Source organism: Aspergillus novofumigatus, assembly GCF_002847465.1.
Source record: "Aspergillus novofumigatus IBT 16806 chromosome Unknown P174scaffold_11, whole genome shotgun sequence".
NCBI classification, from domain to species: Eukaryota; Fungi; Ascomycota; class Eurotiomycetes; order Eurotiales; family Aspergillaceae; genus Aspergillus; species Aspergillus novofumigatus.
This window is the reverse complement of record NW_020194284.1, coordinates 567,495-583,999: the sequence shown is the minus strand read 5'-3', so window position 1 is coordinate 583,999 and position 16,505 is coordinate 567,495. Positions and strand designations below refer to the sequence as shown.

At 50.3% G+C, this 16,505-nt stretch overlaps 9 protein-coding genes across 9 annotated transcripts; 5 read left to right on the top strand and 4 right to left on the bottom strand.

Moving 5' to 3' along the window:
* Positions 1-199: 199 nt before the first annotated feature.
* P174DRAFT_62142 (carbohydrate binding domain protein) lies at positions 200-965 on the top strand. The gene is made up of 2 exons (XM_024832408.1): positions 200-449; positions 495-965. Exons 1-2 carry the CDS (start codon positions 313-315, stop codon positions 847-849), a joined length of 492 nt encoding a protein of 163 aa, XP_024677653.1. The 5' UTR covers positions 200-312; the 3' UTR covers positions 850-965.
* On the bottom strand, positions 789-2,622 carry P174DRAFT_414707 (BCS1 and AAA domain-containing protein; the record flags this gene model as incomplete). The annotated part of the gene is made up of 1 exon (XM_024824398.1): positions 789-2,622. The coding sequence occupies one exon, from the start codon at positions 2,617-2,619 to the stop codon at positions 1,081-1,083; it is 1,539 nt and encodes a 512-aa protein (XP_024677652.1). The 3' UTR covers positions 789-1,080.
* Positions 2,623-3,326: 704 nt separating this feature from the next.
* On the bottom strand, positions 3,327-4,592 carry P174DRAFT_379349 (uncharacterized protein; the record flags this gene model as incomplete). Its single annotated transcript, XM_024822904.1, has 5 exons — positions 3,327-3,750; positions 3,794-3,921; positions 3,980-4,198; positions 4,244-4,348; positions 4,395-4,592. The coding sequence occupies 5 exons, from the start codon at positions 4,590-4,592 to the stop codon at positions 3,327-3,329; spliced, it is 1,074 nt and encodes a 357-aa protein (XP_024677651.1).
* A 582-nt stretch (positions 4,593-5,174) lies between these two features.
* P174DRAFT_464772 (putative GABA permease) lies at positions 5,175-6,933 on the top strand (the record flags this gene model as incomplete). The annotated part of the gene is made up of 6 exons (XM_024830447.1): positions 5,175-5,315; positions 5,365-5,435; positions 5,481-5,594; positions 5,651-6,111; positions 6,153-6,666; positions 6,690-6,933. The coding sequence occupies 6 exons, from the start codon at positions 5,175-5,177 to the stop codon at positions 6,931-6,933; spliced, it is 1,545 nt and encodes a 514-aa protein (XP_024677650.1).
* A 275-nt stretch (positions 6,934-7,208) lies between these two features.
* Positions 7,209-7,677, top strand: P174DRAFT_435754 (uncharacterized protein; the record flags this gene model as incomplete). Its single annotated transcript, XM_024825950.1, has 2 exons — positions 7,209-7,376; positions 7,426-7,677. 2 exons carry the CDS (start codon positions 7,209-7,211, stop codon positions 7,675-7,677), a joined length of 420 nt encoding a protein of 139 aa, XP_024677649.1.
* Positions 7,678-8,095: 418 nt separating this feature from the next.
* On the bottom strand, positions 8,096-9,023 carry P174DRAFT_516237 (uncharacterized protein; the record flags this gene model as incomplete). The annotated part of the gene is made up of 3 exons (XM_024832307.1): positions 8,742-9,023; positions 8,426-8,696; positions 8,096-8,365 (listed from the first exon to the last, which is right to left on the bottom strand). Exons 1-3 carry the CDS (start codon positions 8,984-8,986, stop codon positions 8,096-8,098), a joined length of 786 nt encoding a protein of 261 aa, XP_024677648.1. The 5' UTR covers positions 8,987-9,023.
* A 1,098-nt stretch (positions 9,024-10,121) lies between these two features.
* Positions 10,122-11,209, bottom strand: P174DRAFT_397392 (DUF3632 domain-containing protein). The gene is made up of 2 exons (XM_024823794.1): positions 10,694-11,209; positions 10,122-10,646 (listed from the first exon to the last, which is right to left on the bottom strand). Exons 1-2 carry the CDS (start codon positions 11,088-11,090, stop codon positions 10,168-10,170), a joined length of 876 nt encoding a protein of 291 aa, XP_024677647.1. The 5' UTR covers positions 11,091-11,209; the 3' UTR covers positions 10,122-10,167.
* A 502-nt stretch (positions 11,210-11,711) lies between these two features.
* P174DRAFT_455252 (putative extracellular guanyl-specific ribonuclease) lies at positions 11,712-12,914 on the top strand (the record flags this gene model as incomplete). Its single annotated transcript, XM_024829302.1, has 3 exons — positions 11,712-12,051; positions 12,099-12,752; positions 12,802-12,914. Exons 1-3 carry the CDS (start codon positions 11,748-11,750, stop codon positions 12,912-12,914), a joined length of 1,071 nt encoding a protein of 356 aa, XP_024677646.1. The 5' UTR covers positions 11,712-11,747.
* Positions 12,915-13,727: 813 nt separating this feature from the next.
* Positions 13,728-14,893, top strand: P174DRAFT_435750 (uncharacterized protein; the record flags this gene model as incomplete). Its single annotated transcript, XM_024825949.1, has 3 exons — positions 13,728-13,896; positions 14,005-14,105; positions 14,273-14,893. 3 exons carry the CDS (start codon positions 13,728-13,730, stop codon positions 14,891-14,893), a joined length of 891 nt encoding a protein of 296 aa, XP_024677645.1.
* Between the last annotated feature and the right edge of the window lie 1,612 nt (positions 14,894-16,505).

The following is a 16,505-nucleotide window of genomic DNA, read 5'->3' as shown; positions in this document are numbered from 1 at the left end:
GATTGGGAAAGGGGCGAAAAGCTTGTATTCTTAGTCTGATGAAAATAAAAGCGGATTGGTTGGAGTCGAACACTAAATAGTTATAGAGAACGGACTGACTAAGGCTGACGCGATGTAACCGTAACAACAGCCCAATCTGGTACTTGGCTCAGTTTCTCCCGTGCGCAAGCCCCTTGCGTGGAGATGGTGCTTGACGCCTGCATAGATGTCTTAGAAAGTTATAAATCAGGATTCTCACCAAAGCCGGTACAGCATATATAAAGGTATTCCTTTCTTAGGTCATAAAATCAATATTCATCACCAGCAATAAAAATGGCCCTTTCAACACCCTGTAACCTCGTCGCCAACCCGTCCTTCGAATCAGGCAATCTATTCCCATGGTTCCCGTCTGCCCTCAACGTGGCCAAGATAAGCAATGCAACCGAAGCATATGACGGGGACTACTACCTGTAAGTCCTCATTCGAATTCCCAGATTCGTAGCTAACCTGAGTAGTGACCTGCAAACCGCCATCGGAAACCGAGGCAACACCATCTCTCAGCCGTTAAGAAACCTCGACCCCAGTATCGACTACACCTTCAGCGTGCAAGTGCAAGCGGCATCGCCCGCCGCAAATTACTGCTCGTTCTATGTGTACATGGGCAAGAACTCGACTACTGGTTTCGTGGCTACTGATATCCTGTACAACTCTGGCGAGTGGACGTCTATCACTGGGCATTACCGGCCGAGGCTGGCGCAGGAGTATTTGAATATTGTGGCCAGCTGTACCTTTGAGGGATCATCTTATACAGGGAGGGTGTTTATTGATGATGTTGTGCTTGCTCCATCGAACTGTGAGGATGGCGTATAGAGTGATTTCAGAGGAGAATGAGTACGCGATCAAATCACCTACCTGGAGGACAAGTTGCCCTCGCTTCTTAGAGATTGCTGTCCGACGCTCTCCTTTGTTGTGCACATATTATGATAGACTATCGCTTTACTAATCCAAAATATTGTGTGGTGTATAAGGTCCTTGTCTCTCTTGATTTCTGATGTGTACGGATAATAGCACCACACTCAAGGCAGATGATCTTCAAACACATCAAGATGCCTCTTTATCTTGATTCTCATTGTCCTCCTCCTCGGACTCGTCCTCAGATTCACGCTTGCTACCCTCGTCTTCTTTGTCATCAAGCACATGGTCATTAGCTGCTTTCTCGGCCAGCGATGCCTCAACCCATGTTTCAACGCCCGCTACAGCTTCCTCTGGCGAATCCCGATACCGCAGCAAATATCCCTGAACTTCAGCAGGAGAAAAGACGCAAGGCGGGATCTTCTCAGCAAATTGTTTGGCGAGTTCTTGTAGATCAATCGCTGCAGACCCTTCTTTTGTCGACAGATCACCCTGAGCGTAAGACGCAACCTGTGCATTATCCACTTCAGCCGACGTGTAGACTTGGAAGATATGCCGAAACATGGCCGCACAAAGATCCCGACTGGCGAGCTGAAACTCCAGCTTGTAGTCTACTCGGCCAGGTCGAATGAGCGCCGGATCGAGGTGTTCATGGTGATTCGTCGTCATGATCAGCACCCGGCCCTCCTGAGCCGCGACACCATCGATGATGTTCAACAAGGAGGACAGAGAGACCCCGTTCTTTCCTTTCCGCCGCCGTGCACCTGGCTTGCGGCGACCAGTCACTTCGCTGGCGTCGATATCCTCCAACAGCACCAGACATCGTCTTGGAAGCGTCAAAAACAGCTGCGTCAAGGCATCTTCCGTAAGCTGCTGCGAGTTCAGGTTTAGCATGTACATATTCAAGCCCAGGAACCCTGCCGCGGCAAACGCAAGACTGGATTTCCCCGTCCCAGGGGGTCCATAGAACAGGTATCCCCGCCGATAGGGAATGCCACGGTCGCTGTACCAGCGCATCGTCCTGGGGTGCAGATAGTGCTGGATGTCTTCGAGGAAGGCCTTCTTGACCACTTCGTCCAGAATGACAGTCGAGAGTGGACGCGCAGGACGGGAAGTGGACCTTTTCCAAGCCAACTCGCCATCATAAATCGACTTCATGCCGCGATAGATGACCGTCCTTCCCTTTTCCTTCTGCGAGAACGCCACGCGAGCATCCTGCATCAAATCTTTCAGAATGGCTGGATCCCGTCCGAGACAAGAGACCCGCAGCTTCTCCGTCCGCGTGTACACCGTTTGCCGATTTTCCTCCACCTCACGCGTGAGCGCGAGATACCGACCGCGATACCGAAACCAGTGTGTTCCAGCTGAAGGAGTCCAGAGCAAGGGCCGGGTATTCGCCAGGGAGGCCTTGTATTCTGCGTCAGCCTGGACCTCCAGTTCGTCCTCCTCAGCCGCATCATTGTCCTTGCTGTTGTCTTCACCGAAGAAACCCCCCTGACCGCTCGTCAGGGAGGTTATGGCCAGCAAGCGGTTCTTGTCAACATCGAACTTTTGCTTCATGAGCCAGTAGAGGAGATAATTGTAGGCCTCATCGTAGGAATGGACCTCGATGCTCGAGCAGAGGAGATGCAGTGGAAGGTCGCCATATTCGTCCAGGAGTCTCTTGGCTACCCAAGATCCGACGGCAAGGGAGGAGAGATACAAGACCTTCTCGACTGTCCCGTTCATGGTGAAGATGGTGTTGTTGACACGAACAAATTCTTGGTCGACATTCTGATGTGTATTTTTGGGGCAGTGCTGCCTAAGGATCCACGCCACAGGCTAATATTCTGGCCAATAGTGGGGAGATGGCTGCCTAGCTGCAGATCGGGGCCAAGTGTGACCCTCCCCTCAACTGTGAAGCCGCGGATTTATTGCAGCTAATCAAAAGGTAATGATTCAGCCTCATCAGGTCCTTTCAAGATTTCTCCACCGCTCGGCGGGGCAAAAGATCCAGACTATCTGCACCGAGTCATTCAGACCAACGCAGGCCATTATTGTAATGAATCCAACCACTTTATTCCTCTGAAGCTGCGATACGATATACGCATTAGCGTTTAAATTATGAGACTATCAAGCGCCTAAGTCCGCTTGTCTACATATCTGATACTGTCGGGATGCGAGGTGAAGCCTATCGAAAGTATATATATCTACTTGCTGAGAAATCCAACACATCAGTATGTAAACCTACACGATGAGCAGCGTAGAATTCTGTTAGCAGCTCAGTTCATTATTGTATCGGGTCTCATTCATTGGAGCCTTAGAACATCTCTGAGACTTAGCTTTCTTCACCCTGTGCCAGACATGAGTTAAGGCTATGGATATCTTGCTATATTCCCTCTATGATGACGCCCCTGTGAAGAAACAACACGGACACAAAAACATTCTACAGTACATTATACACCAATCACGACCTCCGGCTCCCGCCTCTGCAGCTCCATCGGCCCATCACTCACACTAATCTGCACCGTCTTCATGATGCGGCCCCCTGAAGCAGCCGGGACCGTCCGATCCGGCATCCACTCCCAGCCGCGATCGTATTCTGTCTCCGACCGCCGCAACCGACGCGACCTGCTTTCAGACGAGGTATGGCTGCGCAACTTCGAGTTCGGCGGCGATACGTCGTCCGTGTAGGCGATGCCGTACTCATCGACATAAACGGCGAGCACGGGCTTCATGAACGAGGCGACGAGGCAGACGACGCTCATGGCGAGGTAGAGCTCTGCGGTTAGACTGCCGAACGCGCCATAGAGAATCGGGTTATCTGAATCTAGCTGAACTTTGACGTAGTAGAGATGGGTAGCCGACAGGGGGATGAGTCTGTGCTCGTCAGCGAGATTGTGGAACAGGGAAGGGTTCTTACATGACTCGACAGCTGAGAGTACCGAATACGACGATTTTTTGTCGTATTGAGATCTTGATGCTGTATATCGCTCGGGCGGAGTAGAGGACAAGGAGAACCTCGATGATAACGTCGGTGGCGGTGATTGCCTGCCATCTTTGGAACTGTGTCTGTGAGCATGGGTCGGTTTGGAGAGCGTTGACATACCAAACCGCTGCATTGTGCGTCGATATCGAGCCATGGTTGATGACCACATCGGACTGCTAACAGTATAATCGACAGTATAACCCAGACACATCCTCCAACGAGAAGTCCTCGGATGACAGCTCGAAGTTTCTGCTTGAACAGTGCCATGTAAAAGACGGCGGTCGTTATCTTCGAGAGGCCGAGGGTGACAACGAAGAGAATATCGGAGACATATCCCATCTGCGGATGTAAGCACGATGAAAACATACGGTCGCTTCGACTGACCTTGAGCATTTTCTCCTTTGTTGCGGAGGAGAGTGACTCTTCGGCTGCTCCCCAGCCGTAGTGAACCTGCGCCAGTACCAAAGACGTCTGCGCTAGTGCAACAATCTGCTCAACATTAGGCTGCATTTGCAAAGAAACTTCAGCGTCCTACCACTACAGCCATAAAACCAAAGTCGTCCTTCTGGATAATCCGCCTCTTGTACGAGGAAAACGTCCGAGCGGCCAGGGACGAAAGTACCAGGACCAAGCAGAAGCCGGTGATCACCACAACCAGCCCTCCATGGTTGTCCTTCCGGTCCACCGTTGGAGGGTCACTAACACCCGACGGGAGAGCCGTGGCAGTCATCATGACTGGCGTCGATATCGATAAAAGCTGCTCCTGAGGAACGGCGACATTGTTGAAGAAGATAATAAACTGCTCATATAAGCAGAGCAGGTGAGATGGCCGGGATATATGGCCCGAGAGGGCGGAGTCAGCCATAGCATCACAGATTTTAAACGCCAGGGATCAGCCTCTTGATTTGGAAGGAGAGCTGGTTGGAATGGGAATCTGACATGATGAGAAACTGCAGTGGTTGGTGAATAACGTTTGCTGATGCATTAGTTGCATGATCATCCTAGACAGCAGGGATCAAGACGAGTCTTCTGACCATTGATGCAAATGAGGATGAAGAGAATGCTGACTGTTGGGGATCGGGGTTATGCTTATTATCGCACCACGTCAGACTGCTGCTGAAGAGCAACAAACACGAGCACGCCCATGCCTCTGTGTAACCCCGCCTCGCTTGTTTTGTTTGTTCTGGTCACCGTCACTCCCCTTGCTTCGGCCTGCATTTCCCTCTTTTCTTCCTTTCTTCTTTGCGCGCATGTCGACCTACCTGTCCTCGAATTCGATAATCCTGCAATGGCATCGATACAGGATAATTCTACGATGCAGACAGCATCCAAGGCGCCGATGGCCTCACTTCAGGTGGAAGCAGGACACCACACGACCAGCACAGACGCAAAACACACGGGAACGGTATATGATGACCATGATATGCAGCGCATGGGAAAGGTCCAGGAGCTAAAGGTGAATAGTGGCAGACGGTGATATGACACGTTCTGACACCAACCAACAGAGAAACCTCCGCCCTTTGGCTGCATTGAGTTTCGCGTCGGTACTTCAGGCAACGTGGGAGTTTATTCTCATGTGAGTGCACTTCATCCTTGCGACCGACCGTACTGAGTGATCCAGATCCAACACGCAGGGGTTGGCAAATGGCGGACTCGCGGGCATGGTGTGGTCCTATGTGTGGACGTTTGTCGGGTTCGGCTTTATCATTGCTTCATTGTCGGAGATGGCTTCCATGTACGTTCATTTTTTCCGTAGTATAAGTGAGATCAAGAGCACTGCTGACCAGAAAGGGCCCCGACCTCTGGTGGACAATACCACTGGGTGTCCGAGTTTGCTTCGCCGCGATACCAGAAATTCCTGAGCTACCTCACTGGCTGGATGTCCGTTCTAGCATGGCAGGCTGGCTCTGCATCAGGCTCTTTTCTGACCGGTACAATTATCCAAGGGCTCATCAGCGTTCGCGATCCAGACTACCATCCGGAACGGTGGCAAGGAACGTTGTTCGTTTTTGCCATGATTGTGGTCATCTACTTTTTCAACGTCTACGCCGCGGACATGATGCCTCTGTTCAATAACCTGCTGATGATCTTGCATATCCTGTCCTGGACCGTGGTCGTGATTGTACTGTGGGCCATGGCGCCGCACCAATCCGCCAAGGCCGTATTCACGGAGTGGACGAATAGGGGAGGCTGGTCTAGTATGGGGCTGAGTGCCTTGATCGGGCAGATTTCTGCCATCTACGCTTCGCTGAGTATGTTGATGCCTTGTTCCGGATTGCTCTAACTCTGGCAGGCTCCGATGCAACGGCACACATGTCTGAGGAAGTCAAGGACGCAGGACGCTACGTTCCGATTGCGATCGCATGGGGATACTTTAGCAACGGCGTCATGGCCATTGTGGTGGTCATCTCCTTCCTTTTTGCCATTCCCTCAGTCGAAGACGCACTGGAAGACGACACCGGGTTCCCGTTCATCTATGTGTTCAAGAACGCCACGTCGGTCGCTGGGGTCAATGGGTTGACGGCAATTATCCTCATCCCCGTCATCTTCAGCAACATTCTCTTCAATGCTTCCACATCCCGGCAGACCTTCGCCTTTGCCCGGGATAACGGACTGCCCTTCGCCAGCTGGATCGCCAAAGTCGACCCGAAACGCAAAATACCCGTGAATGCGATCGCCCTATCGTGCATAATCAGCTGCCTCCTCTCTCTCATCAACATCGGCTCGCTAACCGCCTTCAACGCCATTATTTCCCTTAATGTAGCAGCTCTCATGTACACCTACATCATCTCCATTAGCTGTATTGTGTACCGCAAGATCTGGCATCCAGACACCCTGCCCCGCGGCGGTGGAATCTCGGCCGCTGGGGTTTGACCATTAATATCGTCGGATTGCTGTACTGCATGTTCGCACTGTTCTGGGCGTTGTGGCCAAGTGAAACCCCAGTCACAGTGGACAATTTCAACTGGAGCGTGGTAATCTTCGGGGGTGTGTTCGTCCTCAGTTTGGTCATGTATGCTGTCAAGGGGCGGAAGGGGTACTATGGGCCAGTGGTGATCGTCCGAAGGGATTAGCCATCGTATAACAAGTTATCGAGCATTGTCGAGTAGACGACTCGTAACATTTCACCCGCCAACTCGTGGTCCAGCAAACCGCCAAGGCACGCCAAGAATTCCGCAGCTGTACAGCCCAGTGATCAACGCACCTTTCGATGATTCCGCCTCAAGATTGGTCAGTGCAGCGCTGCCCAACACGAGCTGACCTCATACGTGCGCTGATCACCATGGACGACTATATATCACTCCTCCCCCGTTCCCTCATTCCCAGAAATGGTCTAACAACTTCGACCATGGCTCCAACAACCCTCTCAGATAACCACCCCGCCATCCTCTCCCTCCGCACCGCAGCCCTCCTCACCTCCGCCACGGGCTTCATCTCCCTCGCCTGGTCCATCACACATCACAAGGGCATTTCCGATGACGGAGCGGGGAGCATCAGCTCCATCGTCTTGGGAGCCGTACGCCCCCCACGACTCCCATCCTATCTCATCCATCTAACAAGACCAGATCGCATACGCCTTCCTCTGGTCCCTCGTCGCCCTGACAATACGACTAATCCCCCGCCGCATCCACCCTGGTATATACCTCGCCTTTGACCTGATTGCGTTCCTGGCGAATGCGATTACGGGGAGCATCGGGCTAGCGGTGCTGGCGCCGGCGATGGAGGGCGGGTATAGCTGTTACTCTGCCGGTTGTGACGGGGATGCAGTACTCCGAGTGGAGATATTTGCGTATGTGGTTGTGTTTGTGAATGTGTAAGTTGACTCCCCTTGAGATGGAGATGGAGTAAGCTGATAGTGTAGGGTGGTTCATTTGATGCTTGTGGTTTGGGCTTCGTGGGCTTGTCATATCGAGAAGGGGAAGAGGACGGGGAAAGGACGGGGAAAAATGGGTTGGAGGAAGTTGAGTTGTAGGGCTGATGATATTTATTTATGTCTAATGTCTAATGTCTAATTCTGGTCTTCATGCCTTTGTCATTGTATCATGTATACCTTGCAATATAGCAGTACTCTGCCTTTCTCATTCAAGCGATATACAGAGAAGACGTTGAGTGCGAAGCTAGTAACACGTCTGTCTATAAGAAGGCCACACGTCTGTACAATAACTCTAATCATTGGACTCTCATCATCTAAGTATATACGCAAGACAAACACGACATCGTATTGATCACAGTCAGCTAAACCCAAGGCTGCGCCCTCGGCTTCGGCGGAGCAGGAACCATCTCCTCCTCCTCGACATGCGCCAACAGCGCCGCACCCTGCGTCCTGACCCCCGCAAAAATATACACCAGCGTGGCAATCACCTCTGGCAGGAAACCCAGCACCACGCGAATAGCGAGCGACCCTGTCACGGGATTAAGTGACGCTCTTTGCGTGCACAACGCAGCAAGACTGTAGAAGACTCGGATACCGATGAACACGAGCGAGAAGGCGACGGCTGTGAGTAGCTGTTTGTTATGTTACATTAGCACCGCCATTTCTCTATATGTTGGGGGTAAAGTACATACGACAGTCCCCGCTCTCGTAAGTGAAGCCTTCCGTCCCCAGCTCGCAACAAACGAGAACCCGGTCCAGGCGACCAAAATCCCCCACGCGACTGCCAAAATGGCGATCCCCGCTTTGGCGATCTTCTCGGCCTTGTCGAGGGGTTGTTCGTGTTCTTGGAGTTTTGCGGAGCCGACTGCTGTGAGGGCCACGCCTGCGACGACGAGCATGTGGTAGGCGAGGACGGAGACCCATTCCATTTTCTTGTCGAGGGGTTGGATGCGATAGTGTCGCCTGGTCATGTTAGAATTGATATAGTATTTGTGGGCTGGGACTTACGCCTCGTGTAGAATGCCGGCTGTTGCGAGGAGGAGAGGAGAAAGACCGACGCTGGAGATGATGGTAGCGGCTGGACTGGGGTTATTGACGGCCAGCGCGCCGCCGATGATGCGGAGAGTGCAAAAGAAGAAGAGGAAGAGCCATCCCAGGAGCCCGTAGCGACCGTGTCGGACGAGGAGGTAGAGTACTGGGATGGCGAGGACTGCATAGATGGCGCAGCTAGCGGCAGAGAGGGAGTTGGTCATTGTGCAGGTCAGTTCCGTAGGAATGCTCTTCTTCGCTCTATTCTGAACTGAAGAATAAACAAGAGCGTAAGACAAAGGCAGGAGGAGCGGTAAATAAGATGAACAGGCCGTGGGCTCATCCATGTACGACATCCTCATTGGGTATATGACTTGTCGATCTGTCAGTCGCTGCGCCACGTTGACAACAGACAGAAAGATCGACATTAACCATTCAATCATATGCATCATCAAATGTTGGTAGGATCGACAGGCGCCAGGCTGAAACCCCACTGTTCCCCTCGTATTAAGCATTCCTGTGAGAGGCTGGGCATGAGCTTGTCCATTCCCTTCCTCAGCCAGAGATAAAAACAACAGCAGACACGAGGCTGTGGCCCCTCGGCAGTGCAGAAGCGAACTTTATTGTGGGGCCAGAATAACAGTCACTCTAGCAGAAATAAATGATAAAGGATGCTCATCCCAGGTCCCCACAGTCAAGACAGCCTTGTCGAAAGTATAGTTCGTAAGGCTCAAAGTCTCAAGGATAACAAGCTCAGAGAATATTGTATGGGTCTATGATCAGCCTATAACCAGCTCGGACTGAGAGATAATTTAGTCAGATATACATTTATAGTTTTGAAGGGTGACAAAGTGTGAAATGTTACAAATATATTTTTTTCAGTATACTTCTAGTGTTACTATTTAACAGCAATATGGTCACCACAGTATTACTTTGCTAGACGAACCAAAACAACAGACGTAGTAGATGAGTGAGTTAAGCATTAATACTGAATATCAGTTAAAAATAATTTAGGACCCCAACTCTCAATATTCTGTTCCTTGCCTGAGGATGGGGCTGCTTGTATGGGTGTAGAAAAGGGTATCCCCTATGGCATGCAGATTCTTTTACAGACTGTGACTGAGTCGGGAAGACTGTGGGGAAAGGAAGATGATGATTTAAAGTACTTTTATAAATCGAGAAGAGATAGAATTGATAAGGAAGAGCTGAATGACCCAGAATCTGCTTTGTAAATGGAATGAACAATATCAAGCTTTGCAGGGTCAGAGCCAGCTATGAATGGATGACCAGGAATGATACTGTCAAACTCACGCAAAATAAAGAGAAATAGACATCATTATACTATACGATTGACCACCCAGATCATTTAGTTGAATATAGCTAGACTTCGAATAGTTTGCATCCACTACTGATACACCGTGGCCCTCATACTCGCCAAAGCACCATTAATCAGTTTCCACATCCGCTCATTCTCACAGGCAGCCCTGGCCTCCTTAAGCGCATCCTCCCAAATTTCCCATCGCTCCCGCGTATAACCCGTCCAGCCCTCCTCTTCATACCTCTTTCCCGGCCCAGCGCCGGACGCCTCAGGATACTTGCGATTATTGACCGCATTCGCCCACAGCCGCTCCGCAGCGTAGATGAACCACTGGCAAGCGGCCTCCATCGCCGCCGTATCTCCCAGAGACGCAGGAGGGCGCTCGATTTCAAGAGCCGTCGCCATAGTCCAGATGGCGCGTAGTGATTTGTCCAAGGGAGAGAATCTCGCCTCCTCCCCGGGAGACGGGTAGCGAATGTCTGCAGCCTGAGTCAGCTGCGCAAGGAAAGCGTTGAGATTTGCCCAGCGATCGCGTTGCTCTGAAGCCAACGTAGTATCACAGGGGTCTAAATGCGTTAGCGGTCTTACTGTTGGAATCGGACGGATGGATCACCTTTGTAATCGCCACCAAACTCGTACCACGTCTCCAGCTCTGTGTAGCCGAATGACGGCATGTCGGTCCAGAGGATATCACCCTGGACGCTGAGGGGCTCGTTTGTAGATGGATCAACGGCAATCTGCTTCTGGAGATGAGATACAAATTCGACGAGCTTGGTGTGTTTTGATGGTTCCAGGCGTTGAGCGAGCTCCATCACCCCAAGAGAGACGTTGTAGTCTGGCAGACCGATGCCGCCTTGTTTGCTGGGGCCATGGATAGATAGTGCAGTCATGGTCATGTTGATAACTTCTTGGACTGCATCTTGCGGTGTAACTTCCTCCTTGACGACTTTGTCGAGGAGTTTGAATTCAACGGAGTTTTCGATTTGTCGGATGAAGTTTTCTTTTCCCATAGTGAGGATTGCTGGTAATCAAAGGAAATGGTGTTCTCGAGTAGACTGAAAGTACGGTTAGGATGGAAGAATCTGAAAGTAGAATCTTTAACTGACTGATTGATAAAGGAAGGATGAGGCACAATTGAGATCGGCAGAAGTTGATGAGGCTGTACAGAGGAGATGGTGGGCGGTGCTGAATGGTGCGACATCAACACAGCCTGTCTTGGCTGTGGGGGCCAGACTAGCCGTGGATAGTGCTTGTAGTGCTTACTCCCCGCCCCCACTCTTGGCCCCATTGATCCAAGGGAACCAAGCATTCTTAGCATCTCTACCAAGACCAGAATTGATCTGCTGGGGCCGTTTCGATATCAACACCATAATGTATACGCACAAAAAAGCATACATCAGAGGGACACCTGGGGCCAAAGCATGGAGTGCATCTCAGCCTTGGACACTGAGCAATCTCACTCAGCCTAACGATCATGAGACGTTCTTCAGGTGTTCTGAGTTTAGAAACAACATGTCTGGAATTGAGATGACCTGGATGACTCTGAAGATATAAAGGCCTCAGGATATTGCCAGATCACTCATCATCATCGACAGCATCCAAACAATCCAATCCAACTCAGAAGCCTCTCTTCCCCATACCACTGTCCAGAACACCAGCCCCTCAAAATGTTGCTCGACATGAAGTCCATCGTCCTCTACGGACTCATGGCCCTCGCCTCCCATGCCTCTCCCCTCCCCGAGCTCAGCAAGCGCGCCAAACTCGGCGACTTCCAATGCCCCGACGGCACACTGTCCGAAAAGGACATCCGCGAGGCCCTGCACGAGTGCCGCAGACTCAACGACGGCTCCATTGGCAAATACCCGGCCTACTTTGGCAACAAGAGCAATAACCAAAAGGTATTCGGCAATATTCCCGATGGCACCGATCTGCGGGAATTCCCCATCATCGTGGGGGGAGTGTACAGTGGCGGTAAGCTTCCCCAGCGCGAAGATACTGAGCCAAGCTGACGAGTGCAGGCGAACCTGGCCCGTACCGCGTGGTCACAGACTACAAGGACAACCGCGGCGATTTCCGCGGTGTGATGCAGCATACTGGCGCAACCGTCGGTGGCGCCTATACGGCCTGCACGCGAGTCACAAACACCAAGCGCGAGCCTGGTAAAGACAAAGACGACAAGAACAAGCACGACAAGGACAAGGGCGACAAGAAGGGTGGTGATGAAAAGCGCAGCCCCCAAACGACGGTGCCTCGCCGCACGGTCCAGGTGACGGAGAACGACCTTAACGACCTGGCCAAGCGCGAGCCTGAAAAAGACAAAGATGACAAGAACAAGCATGACAAGGGCAAGGACGACAAAAAGGGTGGTAATGAGGAGCGCAGCATCGAGGAGACCGAGACCGAGATCGAGGAGGAATCCACTGGCCACATTGTCAGCGACTTGACCACCCGCGGCAAGAAGAAGAAGATCGGTAGCGCTACCTGCCCCGACGGCGTCACGCTCTCCCAGGACGATGTCGCCAATGCATTCAAGGAGTGCAAGAAGTGGGATGACTATGGCAGGGGCGGTTACCCCCACAAGTTTGGCAACAAGAGCGGTAACAGTGAGGTCTTTGAGGGCGTCACCAAGGACCTGCGCGAGTATCCTATCATTCAAGGTGGAACTTGGACTGGTACGTCATCAGCATTATTGTTATGGGATAGAGACTGACCATTGAATAGACGGCGAACCTGGCAAGTACCGGGTCGTCACCGACTACAGCGACAACTTCGTTGGAGTGATGATTGAGAATGCTGGTGCCTCCTTCGCCCGCTGCACTGTCAACAGTGATTAGACTGGATTGTCTTTGGGATATGAGCAGGCGGGATATATATCATGGACTGTATAGGATTTTCTCTCTTTTCTATGTCTGGTGTTCTGCGAGAGGTCTTGTTCTTTTCCTTTTTGCTAGTTAAATTGATTTTATATCTCCAATATTCGACCTATATTTCTTCAAATACCCTTTACAACTTACAGAGGCGACAGGACGCAAAGCTCAGCAAGACACTCCCCTATTCTGCGATACGCAGGAACGGAATCAAACCTTACTCCTGTACGATAGTAGCTTTACCCCGGAAGAAAATTAAATACTGTTTTGGGCCAACTCGCTGGGGGGTAATCAAGTAATCACCGATCACCAGTTGCCGCACGTGCTTGTATTCCTTTATATATAGCCTATCGAATTGATGATTGTCCTTGCATGGGGAAGAGCTGGGTTATTTTTAGCCATAAGGATGACTGGTTTATTTACTTCGGCCCGATCCGTGGAGGAACCCCTACTCTTTTAATCCCAGCACTTGTCTACACCTGGTCTCTTGCTACACTCCTTCCAGTTTGATTCGCTATATGTACCTGTATGGCTGTAGCTGACTAGTATTTTCCAAATACTCTTCTTCTTCCAAAGAGGCGAATTTCCCTAGAGGAAGCCCTGGAAGATGACGACAATGTTCTACACCTGTTGGACTATCCGCAGAAGCAGAGGGCTGAGGTCGAAGCAACCGTGGCCTTTCAACTTCAAGTAAACTCTCCAGGTTGCTGATGACATAATTGGATGATGGGCAACTATAACATATGTATTCGGTCTGCGTCGACCCTCCATCTGACAACCATGTCCTTATTCGCATCCCACTGCCCTTTAAACTCGGTGAAGAAAACCATTCCGGGGAGTGTAGATGAAAAGCTGCGGTCCGAGGTTGCCACTTATATCTGGATCCACCAAATTGCCCAACGGTTCCGACCCATTGCCTTTATGGGTTCGGTTTCCCGATGGACAAACTGTACGTAGCCCAAACTTCTGGCATATATAATGAACTGATGAAACCATCTCTTACAGCTTGTTAAACCATCCAGTGCCTCTACTTTCTCTGGACTCTGTTGGCACATAGCACAGACGCTACGGTCGTTGCTTGGCTATCCGACATCGTGTCCTTATATCAGTCTGAAACGTCCGACCCCATTGTCAACTGGATACGTTATCATCAGCATCGTAAGACAAAGCCGGCAGCTCTCTGTATATTCCTTAGAAACTCTGCCGAGGGATAAAAACGCGGAGACAAACTCTCTTCAGCGACCTTACAAGAATCGTTCTAAAGTTGAATCGTATCGAGTTTTCCCAAATCGGGTCCCTGACTTGAACAACGAAGGCTTTATTAGTTTAACAAGTCGACCGGTTACGCTGCGTTTGCAAACCTTGAAAATGAAGGGATTCCTACTATCCCCAGGAACTCAGTCTACCAAGCCGTGGAGTCATACCTTCTGGATCTCCTACAATGCAACGACAATCGCATCTACCATCAGCCAAATGCCATCCATGACACAGAAGATGGTCAAGAACAATTGGCTGCATTGACGATGATGCGTGCACTTTTCCCTCGGTTCATCTCTCGCGAGTACCGCCACGGTCCGTTCGGACTCACACTGACGGACTTTCAACCGGGCAATATTTTCGCCGACGAAGAATGGTACATTACGGATATTATCGATTTCGAATTGGCGACTGTTCTTCCAGTTGGGCTACAAACTCCTGTTTATTGGCTAACTGGCCGGGCCATTGATGCTATTGAACATGGAGAGCACCTGGATGTTTTTGAGACGCGTATCCATGAATACGGAGATGCTTTCGAGGACCAAGAAAAAAAGGATGCATGCTCAAACTTCCCTCACGCTCAAATCATGAGGCGTTGCTGGAATAGCGGAAGCTTCTGGTACTTCCAGGCAGTGAATTGTCTGAAAGCCCTTCTCCATGTATTCAGGGAGCATGTCAAACTCAAATAATGTGAAGGGCATTGTAGGAGACGCGTGTTCGATGAGACTGTCAGTCCATATTGGTGTGAGGGAGCCAAGAGTTTGATTCTCCCAAAAGTGGAGGAACAGGCGAATTATAAGAATCAATTGAAGGAGCGCTTCGGCCAGGGTCAGGTTGCGACTTCATAAAGTCACATAAATAAATCAATTGCAGAAGTTCATTGTCTTACATGGAACAGGAAAGATGATGACCAAGTCAATGTAAGCCAGACTCCACCCCTTACCTTGTAAATGCGCGGAAGGGATTAGCATTCAATACTTTGTAAGCATGGTCCAATCTACTGTTGGACATAGTTGCCTAGGAAGGGAGATTAATATAGGGTTTCCGCAGGACAGCCATCGCCCTATGGAGGCAGGGTGTAACCACAATGGCTGAGTGTAGATTAGTTGGAGACCTACAGAGATTCTTTGCATCAAAAGACGCATTCCCTGGATAATAAATGCTGTCTAGTGTATGTTCAGACTCCGCGATACAAATCTGGTAGATCTTTGGCTAGAAGATGATACAACATTCTTCTGACCCAACACGGGTTGTGTACTCCATTACAACGTGTCAGGTGCAAGCCAAAGTATGTAAGATTTCCTCTGACTGGTTCCCCAAGGGACAGGATCTCTGTGCTTAAGAGGATGCAGGTGACGAGACCCACAGAAAGCTTCAGGACGGGAGGAGTCTTTTAGTGCAGTGGAATGAAACTAATATTCGAGAAAGGGGGAACATGAAAGTAAGTTGGAGGCTATTCAAGCCCCCATTGCTCTGATCCTACATTCGGATGCTTTAGAAAAGCCACATTCTAATGGAATAAGTCTGTGCTGTAATAAGTGAGAAGTGTACTCAAACAGAATTAAGAGTATGCAATAACACCCATAGATAGGTCTCAAGAGATCCATCCAATCTATACCTAATTAAAAGCCTTTCTCTACAGATAACGCAATCAGGGAGTTACCCTGAGTCATCTGCGCAGGCTATTATGCGCTGTTCATTGTGAACATGATGAGCCCAAGTTTCTTAGCTCCTTTAAGCCAGTAACGAATTCCAGGTTGCCTTCAGGCACAATCATTGAGAGATTTACGGCAACCCAGAGTCAAACTTGAGGAATGAATTCTCTAAACTCAAAAGTCGGAAAGTCTTCCTGATTTCCGCTTGTGCAATGCTATCAGCTTTTGATACCCAGCTAGCAATCCACAGGACAGCACTGGATTATAGCCCAGCACCTCAAATGCACTGTTCCAAGTTCTCCAATTGGCCTCTCATCGCTCTCCGTGTGTGTAGTTTGAGGAACGAAACCAGGCTTAGCTACCTCCTTGCTGTGGTCAGCTGTCGACATTCTGAATTCTGGGATGTCAGATTGAGGTATCAGTCCGTCATTCCCGAGCTCCTTGCTTGATGCGGCATATTAATAATAGTCCGAATTTAGCACTTTCCTATAAAGCTTGGCTATGACATTGATGATCATCATTCTGCAATTGCTGCTTTGTCACCTAGTGTAACTATACCTCTAGGACAGCCAGCAAAGTATGGAATGTAAATATCTCTCGCTCCCATTCAAGGAAGCACTAGACAAGGCAAGCTCAACGGCCATTC